This window comes from Equus przewalskii, chromosome 7 (assembly GCF_037783145.1).
Source record: "Equus przewalskii isolate Varuska chromosome 7, EquPr2, whole genome shotgun sequence".
Lineage (NCBI taxonomy): Eukaryota > Metazoa > Chordata > Mammalia > Perissodactyla > Equidae > Equus > Equus przewalskii.
This window is the reverse complement of record NC_091837.1, coordinates 81,629,439-81,647,719: the sequence shown is the minus strand read 5'-3', so window position 1 is coordinate 81,647,719 and position 18,281 is coordinate 81,629,439. Positions and strand designations below refer to the sequence as shown.

Sequence of the window (18,281 nt, the reverse complement as noted above, 5' to 3'; positions counted from 1 at the left end):
AGTTTATGCTTTCCCTCCCTGGCTTGCTCTTTTCCAATCAGGTTTTGGAGCCCCAGCAGAGTTGGCTGCAAGATGTAATAGCATATTCCTGTTGCAGTTTTTCTGATAATTGAGTAGGCACCCAGTGTGGCTGGTTGCTAGGCTCAGGGGCATACAATTGCTGTAGGCCTCAGGGCTGCAAGGCTGTTGTCAGCTCCCTTAAGATTGCAGATGAGGATGGCTAGCCCCAGGCACAAGAGCACCCAATTGTTTCAGGCTTTGGAAGGCAGGGTCAATCCCTTTTGTTCCTATTTGTGAAGCACAGGTCTTCTGCCACTGATAAACTCCACTCCCCACAAGTCCACACACACTGTCAACATAGTCCTGGCCCATACACACTTCCCGACCCCATGGAGTGTACCCAGTCACCCCACTGAAGAGGATTACACACTCTCCACCAACACTTCCCACACTTCACCTGCTCCTCACACAGGCCCTGCCCCACAGAGGCAGACACAATCACGTGCCTGCAGAGGATCCAGGCACCCAGTCTATGCAGGCTGACAAGTAGCCTGAGACTTGCTGTTGGGTGGGGAAAGTCCCTAGGGCAGGTTGCCTTCCCTGGCTGAGCTGGGTTAAATTGATGCTTTAGTGGGTGTGGAGACCCCTGGGCTATCTGGCCAGAGGAAGAACTCTAATGGCACCCTCCAGTACTAGGTTACAGCGGTTGCTGCTACCAATATCTCAGTCTCTAGAGAGGTCTCACCTTTTACATGCATGCAGAGCCTACCAGGTGAGTCACTTTTCACCAAAGGACTATGCACCTTTCTTTCTGGTGGTTTTAGGTTGCTTTCTGAGACAGGTGAATTTGTGCATGGGCCCTTTAAGACCTGGGTTTTTCCACTTATGTCCAATAGCTTTTCTGGGAGGTACTCCCTATTGTAGTTTCTAGCCAGCAAAGGCAGATATTATGACACTTGTCTCAGTTGTGCTCAGTCTGAAGGATGATTATAGTGGTAACATGCCCTCACTCAGTCTGCCTATGCCACCTTCTTGACAAGATCTCCCACTTTTTGTTTGTTGATTGTATATCTTAGAAACTTCCTGAATTATTTATCAGTTCTAGCAGATTTTTTGTGGAATCTTTAGGGTTTTCTACATGTAAGATCATGTCATCTGTGAATAGAGATCGTTTTACTTCTTCCTTTCCAATTTGAATGCCTTTTATTTCTTTTTCTTACCTAATTGCTCTGGCTAGAAGTTCCAACACTATGCTGAGTAGAAGTGGGAAAAGCAGGCTTCTGTTCTTAGCATAACAGCTTTCAGTCTCTCACTATGCACTGTGAAGTTAGCTGGGGTATTTCATCAATATCCTTTACCATGTGAGTAAATCTCCTTCTATTCCTAGAATTTTGATTTTTTTTAATGTTTCTTGAATGTTTTTATTATCAAAAGGTGTTGAATTTTGCCTAATGATGTTCAGTATCATTTGAGATGATCACATGGTGTTTTGGCCCTTCATTCTTTTAATGTGGTGTAGTACATTGGTTGATTTTCCTGTGTTGATCTATCCTTGCATTCCAGAAATAAATCCTACTTGATCATCATGTATAATCCTTTTAGTATGCTGCTGAATTCAGTTCAGTAGTGTTTCATGAGGAACCTAGTGTCAATATTTATAAGATATATGGGTCTGTAGTATTCTTCTTGTAGTGTTTATTTGGCTTTGACCTCAGGGTAATGCTGTTCTAATAGAATGAGTTATTCATCCCTATTCCTCTTCATTCATTCATTCATTCATATTCCTCTTCAATTTTTGGGAGAGTTTGAGAAAGATTGGTGCCAATTTTTTAAATATCTGGTAGAAATCAACAGTGAGGTCATTTACCAAGTCTTTCCTTTGTTGGGAGAAACCATGACTTTATTGTGAATACAAAATAAGACCACATTCCTTTTCATAATCAGATGAAATGGAATCCATCCACCATCTTGTCTTGTCAAATATGTCATTCTCTCTCCCTGGATCCTTTCTCTCCTTAATAAGTTTAAGAACCCAGGATGTTTAGCCAGTTTGGGTGTGAAGAGAGATGGTCAGCCTTACACTTGCTTTAAAAAGGAAAAGTCACCCATTTATTTTGTCCCCAGGAAATCTTGTACTACCAAGTTGCTGTTGTAGCCATTGCCACATGGTGTCACTAGCGGTGTGGCCTGAATGTGCTGCACTTGGTAGCACACAGCAATACCATGGCCTGGATCTGGACCCTGTAATAGTGATCTCCAAACCCTTTGCTCAAGTATAACTCATAACTTTTGTTTAAACCTAACACATTTTTCAGTTGACACCTAAAATTTTGTTCATAATATAAATAGTTATAAATGATATAATTTATGTCATGTTATGAGTGTTGCTATTTTCAAATAAACTGTTACATCATTCTTTTAAATGCATCCTATGAAAATAACAATATGATACACTCCATCATCCTTTTTCAAAACACACAAACAAGCTCTTTAACTTTCAAATACTTTATATCATTTCTTTTTACATGGAAATTATATTTCCATTCCACTTTCTCCAAGAATTTCACCCTAATTTAGTATATTTATATTTTAAAGACCTTTATTGAAAACTTTGTCCTCCTTCTCTCCAATGAAAATGTTTATAAATTTAAAATATAAAATATTCTTTTTTTCTATGAGAATATTGCTCTAAATGTTTAAAATCTCTTTTGGGTTGAGTTATCACTACACTTGCTGTTAGTATGAAATTGGAAACCATTAAATGAATACATTAACATTTTGATAAATAATTATTAAACTTGAAAGCTAATTTTTTATTGGAGCAGCGTCTCTGAATGATGTGAATCAGAATAAAATTTCTCTGTGCTTGTTAAATTAAGATATAAATGCATACTACTAAAAGTTCATGGGTTCTGCATCTAACACAGAATTTGGATTTTGTTAATAGCAACCATTAAACACATTTAGAGATGAGATACAATGAGGACCCACTTTCACAAGAGGAAATATCCATGATGAGATTTGATAAAACAGATTTTATATATTAATTGAATAATGTACATAAATTGTGAAAAAATTCATAGGTTTTATCCAATGTATCTTGAAAATATATAACTCACTAAAACATTCCAGTAGTTTTGTGTTTTCTTATGCCTGGGATAAGTATTAGGAATAGCAGAAGAGTATTTGTGATGTGTGCATTCATGGGTAAAAAAATTGTATTTAGTGTTCAGTAGCTCTTGAGATGCTTTTCTGCCATGCTCTCCAGAAAAATGTGATCTTGACAATAGAGGCTCTGTCGTTATTGAAGAATTGTCATTATTCTCATTGCCATCTTGCCTTAACTTATATATATTTGTAATTCAGAACAACCCAACACGAGCTGAAAAAAGTCCCCACTTGAAATTCCATCTTTCACAGTTTACAGGAGTCAATATAACACAAGAGAATGCAGAAGTCCTAGGTGGGCCTGTAGTATCTGGACTAATCAATAAATGTAGTTTTGCCCTTGTTGCTCCCGGGTATCTCACCGAAATACGATTTGAGGTAGGTGACAAGTTTGTGCTTTTTTTCTGATAAGTGGAAGAATTGGAAACCTGCCACTGTGAACACAGGACATTTTCAGGCAGATATATTTTGGACAAGAGAGAACATGCATTTGAGATTTAGATATTCTCATACAATAGAAAAGTCTCTGTGGACACCTTTAGCTTTACTCTAAATTGAAGACCACTGTTTTCTTTCTTTTGTTTTGTTTTTTGCTTTTTTTTTTTTTGGCTGATGAAGATTTTCCCTGAGCTCATATCTGTTACCAATATTCCTCTTTTTTTTTTATGTAAGCCACTGCCAAAGCATGGCCACTGAGAGATGAGTCATGTGGGTGGGTGCCAGGGAACAAAACCCGGGTCACTGAAGCCAAGTGCACCAAAATTAACCACTAGGCAACAGGGTCTGGCCCAAGATCACTGTTTTCTTAGAAGATGCTGGTGTTAGAGGAAGTTTCTCTTCCCCAGATACACTCAGCTGTAATGGTTCCATGACCCACCATCCACTTAAGTGGCATTCATTCTCTCTTTCTCTCTCTCCCTGTCTCTCTCTCTCTTGCTCCCTTCTACACTCTCTCACACTCTCTCTATCTCCAGCTTCCCTCCTTACTCCCCTCTCTCCGTCTTTCCTTCCCTCCCTACTCTCATCCTTCCCATGGTCTTCCTCCCTACCCCTCTCTCTGTCTCTGAAACCACATCCAAACACCATCTGACCAAAGGGGTTAGGTCAGAAGTGGTCCTCAGAAAATCCACACCCCATCTAATCAATTTCTTTATCCCTCTAGAACTTTGCATCTCCATTGGTACTCCAGAGACAGACATCCACAATAACTAATATTACCTTTATATAAAGAGCATATTCAAACAGATAAGGAAACCTCATGGCTCTACAGAACAACAGGGCAAAAGAACTGACAAGATTTTCACAAAGGAAGAGATTCAACTAAAATACAGATGTAAAATAAAAGAAGAATGGAGTCTATTTGTAGACTATGAAATGAAAGTGAAGCCACCCAGAATACCAGAAGCAGTTAGGATGAAGAGGAAAATCATAAAACAGTGGAGAGGCAACAGATTACGTAGTGAATATTAAGGAATGACATACAAGATAGTAGGTGGGCATATGGTGATATATCCCCAGGGCTCCAAACTTAAAGCAGGGCATTGAAGACAGAGAAAGAATAATGACAAGAAAAGTCAGTGGGAATAAAAGAAAGACAAGGCCAGTTTCCTGGCTTCACAGTGTGAAGATGGGGGATTGAGGAGCTGCCCCTGAGAACAGATCAAGGGACACACAGTCATGGGAAAAATCCATATTTCAGATAAAGCAAGGACGAAGAGGGAGAGTTCTAGGGAAAGAGAGAGCCAACACTGGTTTTGCTTAGCAATGGAACACAATTGCCAAGGTGAATTAATTGGGGCCATAGGGTGCAGTTGTAAGAAGTCAGGGAGGCACAGGGTGGGAATCAGTTGAAAGAAGCAAGGAGGAGGACTGTCCTTGCTGGTATTAGAGTCAGGGGAATGGGGAAAGAAGGAGGTCTCATGAATTGGTCTCAGTCTTCCATGCTTTATCTACATATGAGATGAATTCCCTGTGTAACACCTATTCAAATTTTCGTGGAATGGGTTCCTCCTGTGAAAATTAAAAAGAAATAATAATTAATCCCATTCATACATTACTCAATGTGTACATACCTATATCTACATCTGTATCTTCAGGAAATACAGTAATTGGCTGATATTCTATTACTGGATGATTGAAGGATCTTCTCCACTAATGAGTTTCCTTGTACACAGACACAACAACATACTTTGTAAGAAGGAAGAAATAAAATGCCCCCGGGATTTGCAACTCACCAATGCCAAAAAATCCTCACACACTCACAAGGAAGTATGGTTTGGGAAAACCAAGAAGATATTTCTTAACCAATAGCAGGATGGTTCCTCAAAGTGTAATTTCCTTTTGAGTTTTATTGGGTGTCTGGATTACCAGAACAAATGATGTTGGTGTATGTTTAGAAATACCCAAAGACAAGGGTTGACAAGTATTCACATGCAAAAACTTCTGAAACTTCTGAGTTGTCTATGACACTGTATGACATCAGGATGTCATAATGCTGTCTATTACATGCCAGGAGCACTTTTCAAAAACAGAAAAAACTACGAAATGGTTTCTCATTGGAACTAACTCAAGCTCTCCCTAAATTTTAGCAAACTCCTGGTCCTTGTGAACGAGTGCATTTTCCTCAAACTCAATCAATCTTTGCATGAGAAATCTTGGTGGCGTAGTCTCAGGAGAATTCAGCCTTAGTCAGAAGTTCCCTTGCAGGCCACTTTACCCTAATTTCTCACTAAATGTCTTCTTTCTACACCCAGGCTGAGCTTCTTGCTTCAATCCTATGGGGGTCAGGTACCTTTCCCCTAGAACCCAAAGAAACTCATCCTGCTGCTGCTCTAGGAACCTCCACTTCTATCTGGAGACTATGGCCAGTGATGCAGCCTCAACTGTGAAGCTCCTATTCCTTCTGTTTCTAATTTTTTGTCCTGCATCTTTTCTCTTGTCATGCCCTTCTACCTTCGGATGTACTCCATCATCAAGTGTCCAATAGTCTACATCCTCACCTCATCTAAACTCAAGGATCTTTTACATAACAGTCTCATTCAGGGATTCACTAAACACATGTTGATAAAGGAGACCCAAAGGCAGCATGGCCTGGGGGTGTGGTTTCAGGTAGAAAAAACTTTCAGTTTTACAAACAAAGATCCTCTCACCCTTCACCTTCTACCTCCATCCTCTGTGATTCTGGGAACTTATAGAAGGTGAATCTTCCTGTGAATGCATGATGTGCTGAGACAAGAGACCCTGCTCAGGGCAGGTGTTAAAAAGATCCAATAGAGCAAAAAGAGTTGGATAGGGTACAGAGATCAGACTCTCATACAGTTTCCCTTCATATGCTGGAGGGAACATAAAATGGCCCAGCCACTGTGGAAAACAGTTGGGCAGTTCTTCAAAATCAAACATAGACTTACCACATGATTCAGTGATTTCAATCCCCAGGTTTACAGTTAGGAAATTAAGAAATTATAACATTTGTCCACACTGAAATTCCTACAAGAGAGTTCGTGTCAGCATTTTCACAATAGCCACACAGTAGTCAAAACCTAAAGGTACGTCCACACATGAAGGGATAAAAACAAAGCGGTATATCATACAACAGAACATTATAGTTAGTCACATAAAGAAATGAAGTATGGATACATGCTACAACATGGATGAACCTTGAAAATATTATGCTAAGTGAAAGGAACCTGATACAAAAGGCCTCATGATGTGCTGATGAATATATGAAATGTCCAGAGAGAGAAGAAGTAGATTAGTGGTTTCCAGGGACCAGGGTGAAGGGAGAACTTTGGAGGCGGGTTCTTGGGGAAGGATGAAATTGTTCTGGAATTAGACCATGGTGACAGTTGCACAACCTTGTGAAAGTACTAAAAACAAGTGACCAGTACATTTTTAAAAGGTGAACCTTAAGGTATATGAATTACATCTCAACTAAAAAGTCGGTCCCCAGTACCCACATCCTTACCCCTGGTAAGGGAGACAAGAGGCTGGGTGCCCTGGAACGACAGCCTTCTCCCCGGCCACAGCCAGGCCCCCAGGGACAGTGAAATCTGGGGAAAAACACTTCCTCTGTCTGCCTGATTTCCCTCTCAGAGTTTCTAATGTACTCAATCCCAGCTTGATAGAGCTGTTAACAGGAATGGAGGGTTGGGCATGATTTCACACTCTCTCTGAGCCCCATACTCAGAGGAAATCACCCCAATTCCATTCCCACTTACAGTCCTTGTTTTTCTAAGGATGGAGCCCTAAGATGGCACCTGAAAGGCCAGCCTATCTTCCTGGTGACTGTGGGGCCCACAGAGGAGACTTTGGGGCTGAGCATTTGACCCATTCCCACCCCTTCAGATTCTGTCGAGGAATCATCTCTGCTGAGAGTGCAGAAGAAAACTGTTCTCTACATTTAAACATAAGGAGATGCGCGTCTTTGTAAACCCAGAGTCTGTCTCACACAGTTGGGATGGTGGATCTGCATGCAGGGTCCTGAGCCAGACTGTCTGCCTGGATATCTCACAGTGCAATTCACGACTGTAGAAACCTGGGCTTCTGTTCAACCACTCTGTGGCTCACTTAGGTCATCCGTAAAATGGGGACAACAAAGGGACCTGCCTCAATGAGTTGTTAAGATGTAAATGAGCAAATAGATATCCCTGCTCAATAAAAGCCAATAGTTTTTAATATTATTCTCTTTATTGGAACAGCATGCAGATGAAGAGAATAAGGCTCCCGTGAAAATAAACATAACTATATACTTATCCAAAGAACATGAAAACACTAAGTGGAAAAGAAAATTCACCTCTAAGTTCATTGCAGCATTATTGGCAACAGCCAAGACTTGGAAGCAACCTAAATGCCCATCAACAGATGAACGGATAAAGAAGTTGTGGTATATATAACAAGGGAATGCTACTCCTCCATTAAAAAAAAAACAAAACCATGCCATGCAACAATATGGATGGACCTTGAGGGCATAATGCTAAGCAAAATAAATCAGATGGACAAAGACAATTCCCATCTGCCTTTGCTCATATGTGAAAGATAAACACACAAACACATAGACATGCAGAACTGATTGATGGTTACCAGAAGGGAAGGGAGTGAGGGAAGGCAAAAGGAGAGAAGGGGCACATATGTCTGATGATTGCTGACAACTAGATTTTTGGTGGTGAATACGTTGCAGTCCATACAGAAGTCTGAACACCTGATCACCTGTGCACCCGAAATTACTAAATGTTAGAAACCAATGTGACCTCAATAAAATTTTATAAAGAAAGAAATTAACCATAGCATTCAAAGAACACCTTGTTCACATTTTTTCTTATGAGCATTTGACCCAAATGTTCATTCCAGGAATCTGGAGGTGATGTGCTAAAGTACAGGATGACAAATAAATGTCATGATTATGGAGATGAAACGATTTATTTCTGTCTCATATTAAAACAAAATTTAGACTGCTGCCATGCAAATGGCCCCTGTTTGTATCAATTGTTCTTCTCCTTGTGAGCGTGTTAACATGGCAAGCTGCATCAGCTTCACACTGACCTTAGAAAAGCAGGGAAAATAAAGGACCAGCTGCACGGGGACATGAGCGGTAACAAGGAGGACCTTGGCCAAGGTACAGCCTTTAGGGGAAGGCAATGATTCCTGTTCTCCATGTACTGCTGCAAAACATTATCAGTATCTCTCTAAACTGAGAATTTGAGTTATTTTCCTGGTTATACAGACTAACTACTAATGAAATCAATAGGTTGAACAGCCCTTTTAGAAATTTAAATAAAAAACGTAAGCTTTGTAATTGTTTACATTTGAGTGGGCCTTAAAGACTATTCAACATCCAAAAGAAGGAAGAGGGTTATTTCTGGGTGAGTGTAGCTTGGAGCATGAGAGATAGTTGGATTTTACCTTTATTCTCATTGGTACTAGAAAGGCACCTCCATGAATTTCATATGAGCCAACGATTGCCAATGATGGCAGGTCCACCATGTTTTCTGCAAGTGAAAAGGAAGTACAGGAACAGAACAATAGCATTTTTTTCCTCATAAATACTGATGTTCATGAAGGTGACGCTTAGCCTGGTTAAGAAATCAAAAGTTGATTTACTTGAAATACCAACCGCACCAAGCAATGGGAGGTGACAACAGAGAGGTATATATTCAGGATCTTACCAGTCACCACACACAGGCTTACAGGCTCCCTGCCCACCTCTGCTTCCTCCAGCAACACAGGTAAGAGCTTCCAGCTGCTCCAGCTTAACAGCATGAATCATTTTTGAAAATAATAACGATATCTTTTATATCATGCATCTATTCATTCTGTTTGATTGTATTTTACTTCTTCTGCTAGGGCAAATTGAAACATCTTCTTCATCTGATTTATCCTTTACCTAATGTAATAATTTCTGATGAAGCAAATGCTTATTTAGGAACTCATGTGGTGGAGGGAAGTGTGTCTGACACCCACGGGACTTTGAAGGAAAAAGCAGAGCAGTGTGTCATGGGAGCTGGCTGGATGTGATCCACATGGATCATGGTCTTACTATCTATTATAGAACATTTTCTACCCAGACCTAGGACAACTGGCAATGAAAGAAACATAAAGACGTTCCATTAATTTTTCACAAAAGTTTTTTTAAATAGTAATTTTGATGATCTTTTAATCACAAAATGTATATATGTACATTAAAAACAGCTTGAAAAGTAAAACAACGGAAAACTTTACCTGTGAGATTCCCACAAGCAAAATATGTCATTTCTTCTAAGAAAATTTCATTACAGACTAAGCTTCTCTTCAGTAAACTCATTATCCAATGAACCTGATGCTTTTGCAGGAGTTCCAGATCACACCAAGGCCGCCATGAATTCACTCAGTGAAGCAAACACCCACTTCGCACTTGATCTGTTCCAACAGTTCAAAAAATCAGAGAAGGGCAACATCTTCTATTCCCCTCTCAGCATCACATCAGCGTTAGCCATGATGTACTTAGGGGCCCAAGGAAACACTGCGCTCCAAATGGGCAAGGTAGGTGTCAGCTCCCTTTACATTCACCTGTTTAGACTGATTTCTCTGTTGGCATCTGTGCAGATGCTCATAGATCTGCTGCCCCCAGAGGTAGCACAGGGGACTGAGCAAGCATTCCCATAACTGGGTGAGCACAGGGCTGTGGGGGGCATGTGCCCTCCCCTAGTGCTCTGCTCCATCTGCTTCCCCATGCTTAGATTCCCTTTGGGAGCTGGGATCAACTCCTACAATTGCCCAATAACAAGAGGCGGAGTTTAAATGCCAGAACACTTGCAGAAGTGATGCACTGACTTAAATCCATGGGAAACATCTTCACATGATTCCTTGGCCTTGATTGAATGATAAATCAGTATTCTTTACAGTGAATGGTGATCAACCAGTTCAGCTGTAGCTTTTCAACGAGCAAATGCTTACACTGAAGTTTTCTTTATTCTTTTTCCTTCATTTTTCATTGTTTTTTTTTTATTTTGGGTTGGTTTGGAAGTTTCTTCTGTTTATTACTTTGGGTTTATTTCTGGGTTTCTTTCCTTCTTTTTTTCTTCCTTTCTTGAAAATTTCCTAATGTGGACAGATCTTTTGAGTAAAGTTTTCTTGTCACACTTCCCTTCTCTTCCAGGTCCTTCACTTTAATGATGTCACAGACAACACAAGAGGAAGCCCTACAACAGCTCAGGTGAGTCACAGAGCACTCGGGTGTAGAAGGAGAAACACATATCCAAGAGGGTCAGAGTTTAAACTGGGAACTTCAGTGAAAAGTCCATTTTTAGGGGAAATCTTGGGCAAAATATACTGGAGAAGCAGAGCTGTTTCTCATGTCATATTACATACTTACTTATTTCATATTTTTGTTTCCTGAGAGATCAGCATTTGCTTAAGAGCATGGATTCTGGAACTGGAACACTAGCTTCAAATTCCTGCCCTGCTGTTCATGAACAGGAGACATGTGCAGGCACAACTGCTCTGAGACACACTGATCTCATGCCAGTAAACTAGCAATAGTGAAAGATCTGCCTCCGTACATGCCAACATCACAACAGTGCTTGGGTTACAGGAAACCCTAACAAATGTTATGTGTTATTATTACAGAACAGAAATAATTATAGTAATCACAATAATGTTGATAAAATAATATGATTTTAATTAACTCATAAATGGGATTAACAAGATTAAGTATACATCCAAGTACATTTTGAGAAATAATTGTATGAGATACATAGTTTATAGCCTTAATGGTCCAAAAGCTTTAGCTAGCAAATGGAAGCTTCTGGGTTCAGACAGACCTAGGTTCAAAAATCGGCTCTACCTCCTTGTGTCTCTTCGGATAGGTTATTTAATTCTCTGAACTTTCTTGTTTTCCTCTGACTTGGGCTAAAGACTTAGAGACACCAATGTAAAGCCTTAGCAGTGTATCAGGCACACACTCTTCCTACACTTGGAGTATGACAATCATGAGTGAAGAGACATAGATCACAGCCAACAAGTCTTACAAGAGAATACCACTTAGGAGTGTACAGGGCTTCATGTCATAACATCATTGAAATACACAAATTCAACATTTTCATACCTTGATGGCAGTTACAATGAAAATGGTTCTAACCCATAAGGAGCTAAGTTTAGCTGGTAAGCTTGACCTAACCATATGTACCAATTAGAAAACAATCCAATGATAGAATGGCACTGCATCTGTAGTTCAAAAGGGAAAATATTCTATTATTTAGAGCAGATACAAAGAATTTCCTGGAAGAGATTGAATGTAAAAATTCTGAAGAACATTTGAGATAAAGTACACCTGTAGCATGGAAGAACAACAAACGTCATCCAAGGGACTGCCAAACTTTAGGTATACATCTAACAGACTTATATGGGCTTAGTATTTACATTGACAGAGAATGCAATGAGCTCACTTTTTGGTGTTTGAAGGTTGAAAAGTTGGGAAATGTACATCACCAATTTCAAAAGCTTCTGACTGAGCTAAAGAAACCCACTGATGCCTATGAGCTGAGCATCGCCAACAGGCTCTATGGAGAAAAGAAGTTCCAGTTTCTTCAGGTAAGTTTCACCGGCCTGCCACACCTTTAATCTGCATCCTAGGGCCTCTGTCTCCCAATCACCAAATAGAGGAGAGTGAACAGATGAGCCTGGGTGAGCCCCATGGGGAGCATTTACCCAGGGTGCAAGACTCCGTTGCCACAACTACACCCAAAGGAATGTCCTAGAGCCTGACCATCCACCAAGAAAGTGTGGGTTTAGGGATGACTTTATGACCAATGAGCAGGTTCAGTAGCAGACTAAGTCAGGGGATGCCCCTAATGACCTGACGCCATTCAGTCACATAGCCCAATAACCCAGGAAATGTATGGTTAATGGTATACTGACAGGATGGGCAGGCTTGATGAGTCTCTGAGGAAAGCTGGGGAAGTACCAGGGAATACTGAATGCCCAGGATGGAAGATAGAAGCAAAGGTCAGAACCTTAAGAGTTGATATTACTGAAGAGGAGTCCCAGAAGCACACCATCTCCTTCAGAGCAACAAGCTTTGCTGTTTGCAACCCACAGCCCCTTCTGTTCCTGCCTTTGTCAGATGGCATTGCTTTTCAGAGACCTCAATCTTGTGCCAGCCTGTACATCCCTTACACGTTACCCACAGGCACCTGTCTTAAAATACGCACAGGTTAAAAAAAGTAGATTTCTTCAGGGTCTGGGTCCCTGTTTCATATTTTGTCAAGTTTTAAAGTAACTAACTTGGGAATACATAGTTAATAATAATTTACTTAATTCCTCCTTTCTTCCTTCCCATGTCAAAGGAATACATGGATAAAGTTAAAAAATTTTACCTCGCCAGCGTGGAATCTGCTGATTTTGGAAATGCTGCAGAAGAAAGTCGTAAGAAGATTAATTCCTGGGTGGAAAGCCAAACAAATGGTAGAGTATGGGAGATCACCCATAAAGAAACACATTGAGTCTCCACTGTGCATGAACCCTGTGCTGGACACTGTGTGGGGTGCCAGGAGAGGAAAATGAGATGACTTTGCAGAGGATGGCGGGGCACTGCAGATGGAATGTTCCAACTAAATGTGGAGAGAAACAAAGGGAACCCAGGAGGGTCACAGCACCGGCTATGTGGAAACACAGGAGATCTGTGTTTGCTCATGGCCATGGATGGCTATCTTTGTCAATCCCAAGTCTCTGATCAGAGCCATTCTTACATTCACATCCTTTACTTTAAATCAGAGCCTTAACTTCTGTATATAGCTCCTAAGGGAAACATCAGAAAGGGTTCCCATCTCCTTTGTTAATTGGCAAACAAGCAGCTGTCCTATAAACTCCCCTCCTTGCCAGCTGCAGCTGGAGCTGCCTGCCCATTTCTCCATCCCCTCATTCTGCAGAGACTTCCTCAGCTGTCTTCCTCATCCAGGGCAGAGAGCTTGACTCACTCTCCATCCTATGAACCCCTATCCTACCCCCCACTCCCATTAGAATCCAAACCTATAGCTATTCAAAGTGAAGAAGGAAGAGGAAGACACCACAGGGAGTAGCGTCTCACAGCACAGGGTATGTGTTTCAGATAATAGAGTTCATGCCATTTGTCCTAAAGAACAATCTAGGTCTACTTCCTCTAAGTAGTGGGTCCAAAGTCAAAAAAGCAGAAAGGAAAGGACAGAGGGAGGAGTAAGCATCTTTCAGATAAACCACTTGTACTTTCACGACAGACCTTTGTTTTTCTTTCTTTTTCAGGAAAAATCAAGGATCTGTTTCCCGACGGCTCTCTCAGCTCCGCCATTCTGGTTCTGGTGAACGCAGTCTATTTCAAAGGGCAGTGGGACAAGAAATTTGATAAAAAAAGAACTGTGGAGGAAAAATTTTGGCTGAACAAGGTGTTGTCTATAATTTATTTATGATAATGTAGTTATACCTGGAATGTTAATTTAAACTCATATTTGATAGAAGGTACAGCTGCAGGTAGAAAACAGAATTTGTCATGGGTGTATTTTCTTGTTTCATTTTTTTTAACTTTATTTAGTTGGGACTACTTGAAGAGACTCTTCTCTCTAATTCACAAATTTCCCAGATCATCTCATAGAAAGAGGATGTGTTTGGTATCTCAACAGTATTATCTTTCTTTGACTTATGCCTCACTTGGCATTTGTTACTGCAGGATACCAGCAAATCCGTGCAGATGATGAGACAAACCAGTTTCTTTAATTTTACTGAAGTGGAGGACATGCAGGCCAAGATCCTGGAAGTGCCATACAATGGCAAAGATCTAAGCATGATGTTGCTGCTGCCAAATGAAGTGGATGGTCTGAAGAAGGTAATAGCTTCTGCCGCCAATTCTTCCTTCTTTTGCCTAATTTCCTAGTAACACAATGCCTGTATGCATTGTTCGTGGAAGCAGGCTCACAGGTGGTGGCTGGCAGAGCTCAAGTACAGAGTACATCATTCCTTCTCTGCATATAGCCTAAAAGAGAATTGTTAAGGAGAACCTGACAACATGTCGCATTCTAAAAAGTAAATAGCCTATGCATTGCAGTGTGATATGAAAGAATATATAGAAAATCTTAACATCACAGGTCCCATTAATATTCTGAGGAAACTATGAAATGTCAGTTCAGAAAAAGATATATCTAGGCATACACATTATATTTTGCAACCATGAGAACCCCTGGTATATTCCAGTGTACTCATTTGAAGACAAGGAAATTAACACTCATATGTAGGTGAAAATGGAAATCTTTGCAAGCTTACTCATAAACAAAATACGAAAATTAAAACAACAAAGCATACAGTAGACAAATAGAATTATCTTGATCCATACTTTTCAATTTAGAAGTATTCTGTCCCTAGGAGTTCAAAAGTCATTTGGAGCCTAATTGATGGAAGTTTAAAAAAGGAATTATGGAATTTCTCTCCTAGCACTGCAATAATAGTTAGAGTTAATATGTAAAAATACCAATAACAGTATCTGGCATATTAAGGCCATTCCAAAAATGGCCATCCGCAATTATTATGATGGTCAATGATGCTGCTGAAGCTGCAGTGAACCTATCACATTCAAAATATATATTGTGGTAACTCTGGAAATTGGTGATCCTCAGGAAAGTAATACAGCAACATATGTGAAGGACCATTACAATATTCATACGCCAACTCATCAATCCTGGTTATCAATGACATCAGGAAGCCTAAGTTAACTAATGTAAACAAGGGAAAAGCTTTTGGATAGAAGTGGCTCAAAATAATGAAAAATTCAAAACAAGGAACAATGCTGCATCTTCGTATTACCAATGGTTTAGCTTAGGGACTGACACACAGTGAATGCTTAAAAAATATTAAGTAATATTCAATATATACATTGAATATCAATTTAATACTAGTACTATGTAACAATTTAAACATGATTAGAGAAATATATGTCTATTATATTAGAAAGTTTACAAACAGGTCAAGCAAGAAAAAGGATTAAAAATAATGTGTACACTAGAACTGCACAATGTAGAAACTTATGTACACAAAAGACATTAAAAAGTGTATTTGAAAATGAAGCATGCAATAGGCTGGAAGCATAAGGGATGCAGATATACAATTCATCTCTTACAAAATAATTTTATTTAGTGATTCTGTTGCTGTATATATGGCCATACGTATACACATATGTATATATATATGTTTAAACATGCATATATTTAGTGTACATATATACAGAGAAATAACACAATCACAAATATATACATATATTTATTTTACTGTATAATATATATTCATGATTGTGTTATTTTAACCTCCTTGGATTAAATCTAACAAACTGAATATTCTGTAATTATATTTACTATTAAAACAAAGGCTTTCCACATGATTCAATCCAATGTTACAGTTGTGTTTGATGTCCACCGAGAATCATGTGAACCGTTGCATTTTTCCATTTTTATAGCTTGAAGATAAACTCACCACTGAGAAATTAATAGAGTGGACAAGCTCACAGAATATGAGAGAGAGCCTAGTGAATTTACATTTACCTCGGTTCAAAGTGGAAGAGAGCTATGACCTCAAGGACACGATGATATCCCTGGGGATGCTGGATGCCTTCAGTCCGCAGGACGCCGACTTCTCTGGCATGACTGGGAGCCGGGGTCTCGTGGTGTCTAAAATCCTACACAAGTCCTTTGTGGAGGTGAATGAGGAGGGCACAGAGGCTGCAGCTGCTACTGGCATAGTAACTAAACTTTCATCACCGCCAATTTACAGTTTCCACTGTGATCACCCTTTCCTGTTCTTCATCAAGCACAATAAGACCAACAGCATCCTCTTCTTGGGTAGAGTCTCTTCCCCTTAGAGGCAATTAGCCTGTTACTAATTTAGGGGCAAGTTCACAGTTGTTCCAGGGCATTGATTGCTGGAAATAACAGGTTCTCTTTAGTTCTTTTTCCTTTCCAATCTCATAGTCATCACTGAGAATGCAATGGTTGGACTAACATGTCTATCTCTCCCTTTCTACTAACACATATAAAACCTACTTCATTTCCCCGTGATGATTCCCTTTGGGACAAAATGTTCAAGATAAAGTAAAAGGATATTTCAACACTCTAACTTATCCAAATTTGAAATGTCATATCTGCTATTTCAAAAATTACAACTACTATTCAAACTTATTAACCTAGACACCGAAATTTATTTGATTTTGGTGATAGCTGGGACCTTGAATTTCCAAATTTTTTGATTTTATGAAAGACATTATCAATAAAACAAGGACATTCATACTACTTGGTGCTTTTTTTGGTTTTTCTTCTCAAGAAAGTGCAAGTGGCCCACCACACATAGGAGAGATAATTTAGAAATATATTATCATATAAAAAGAAAATTCAAAATAGTAGTAGTGCATGATGAGGCTGGAGAGGTAGGCTCATCCCAAAACATGAAAGGCTTTGTAGCCCACATTAAGAACTTCCTATTTTATCTTAAAATGAGTGGAAAGCCATCATAGCTTTTGTTCATTTGCCCTCCAAATTGGAGAATGAGATTATCATATAAATCTTTAAAATATATCTCTGGCTATTATGGTGTAAATGGAGGAGAAGAAACCACAGTGTAGATACAGTGAGATTAGAGTAAACCATTAGAATGTCAAGAGTAGAGATGGAGAGAAACAGATATTTGTGAGGATTATTTGAAGCAAAATCCACAGAATTCTGGCAACACATTATCTATGGCAGAAATGAGAGACAGAAGCCAAGAATGATGTCCCAAGTTTCTGGCCTAACCAATTTGTTGGATGGAAGAAGATTTGTTTTGGAGAGAAGAGAAGATCTCAGGTTGAGGTTTACACTTGTTGAATTTTCATTTCTTTTGAGATGTCCAAATGGAGTTGTCTAGTAAGCACTTTAAATGAGGCTAGAGCTAGATGCAGGATATGATCTGAAGCTCTAAATTTGTGATGCTCAATATAAAAGTTTTAGAGTTACTGAATAAATATGGTAACTCTAGAACTTAGTTAAAAAAAAAAAAAGGTGGCTAAAGTCAAGAATGAGATCCGAGAGAGAGAGTATAAGGTGATAAGAAAGGAGGGCCCGGCACTGACCTTGAAGTATGTCAATATATAAAGGTTAGGAATTGACAAAATTTATTTTCTGGAACACAGTTTTCCTTAGGGGACTGTATTCATTCTAAATCCTTCCCAGTCAATACTGAATCCCAGCTTATTTCATAAACCTTGAATTTTGGAGGACTGGAGCAAGGTTGAAATTTTCTTCATCAGAATTCGACAGCCAAAGAACAGAGAAGAAGAAGGAGATGTTTCACCACGTACGTGTGAGATTTGACCAAGCAAACTGACAGACTGGCAACAGAATGGGTAACATGAGTAAATCATGCAGTGAATGGGCTGGGAACAGAAGGCAAGGCACGAGGCAGGTGCCTTGATGGACTGAAAGGCAGTCAAGTAGTTAACGAGATTAAACAACAGAAATGATGGGAATGAGGTTGTGAGAATTATCAAAGGATTAGAAGTTTGGCCCAGTGTAAGTGTATTTTAAAATCGAAAATTGTAGGTAATAAATAAGCTCAGAGTGTCACTATGGGTGTGAATTCATTTCTAATTGTTCAAT

At 39.5% G+C, this 18,281-nt stretch overlaps 1 protein-coding gene and 1 long non-coding RNA gene across 2 annotated transcripts; one reads left to right on the top strand and one right to left on the bottom strand.

Moving 5' to 3' along the window:
* Positions 1-5,096: 5,096 nt before the first annotated feature.
* On the bottom strand, positions 5,097-5,598 carry LOC139084938 (uncharacterized). The gene is made up of 2 exons (XR_011542876.1): positions 5,403-5,598; positions 5,097-5,178 (listed from the first exon to the last, which is right to left on the bottom strand). It is a non-coding gene; the product is annotated as an uncharacterized lncRNA (long non-coding RNA).
* Positions 5,599-9,257: 3,659 nt separating this feature from the next.
* LOC103550774 (serpin B3-like) lies at positions 9,258-16,940 on the top strand. The gene is made up of 8 exons (XM_008519840.2): positions 9,258-9,389; positions 9,992-10,182; positions 10,799-10,855; positions 12,103-12,231; positions 12,987-13,104; positions 13,918-14,057; positions 14,339-14,494; positions 16,112-16,940. Exons 2-8 carry the CDS (start codon positions 10,018-10,020, stop codon positions 16,511-16,513), a joined length of 1,167 nt encoding a protein of 388 aa, XP_008518062.2. The 5' UTR covers positions 9,258-9,389; positions 9,992-10,017; the 3' UTR covers positions 16,514-16,940.
* The last annotated feature ends 1,341 nt before the right edge of the window (positions 16,941-18,281 follow it).

Coding starts and splice junctions, on each gene's coding strand:
- LOC103550774 (XM_008519840.2), top strand. CDS start 10,018: ATGAATTCACTCAGTGAAGCAAACACCCACTTCGCACTTGATCTGTTC. Junction 12,232..12,986: donor AGAAGTTCCAGTTTCTTCAG/GTAAGTTTCACC, acceptor CCCATGTCAAAG/GAATACATGGATAAAGTTAA. Junction 13,105..13,917: donor GGTGGAAAGCCAAACAAATG/GTAGAGTATGGG, acceptor TTTCTTTTTCAG/GAAAAATCAAGGATCTGTTT.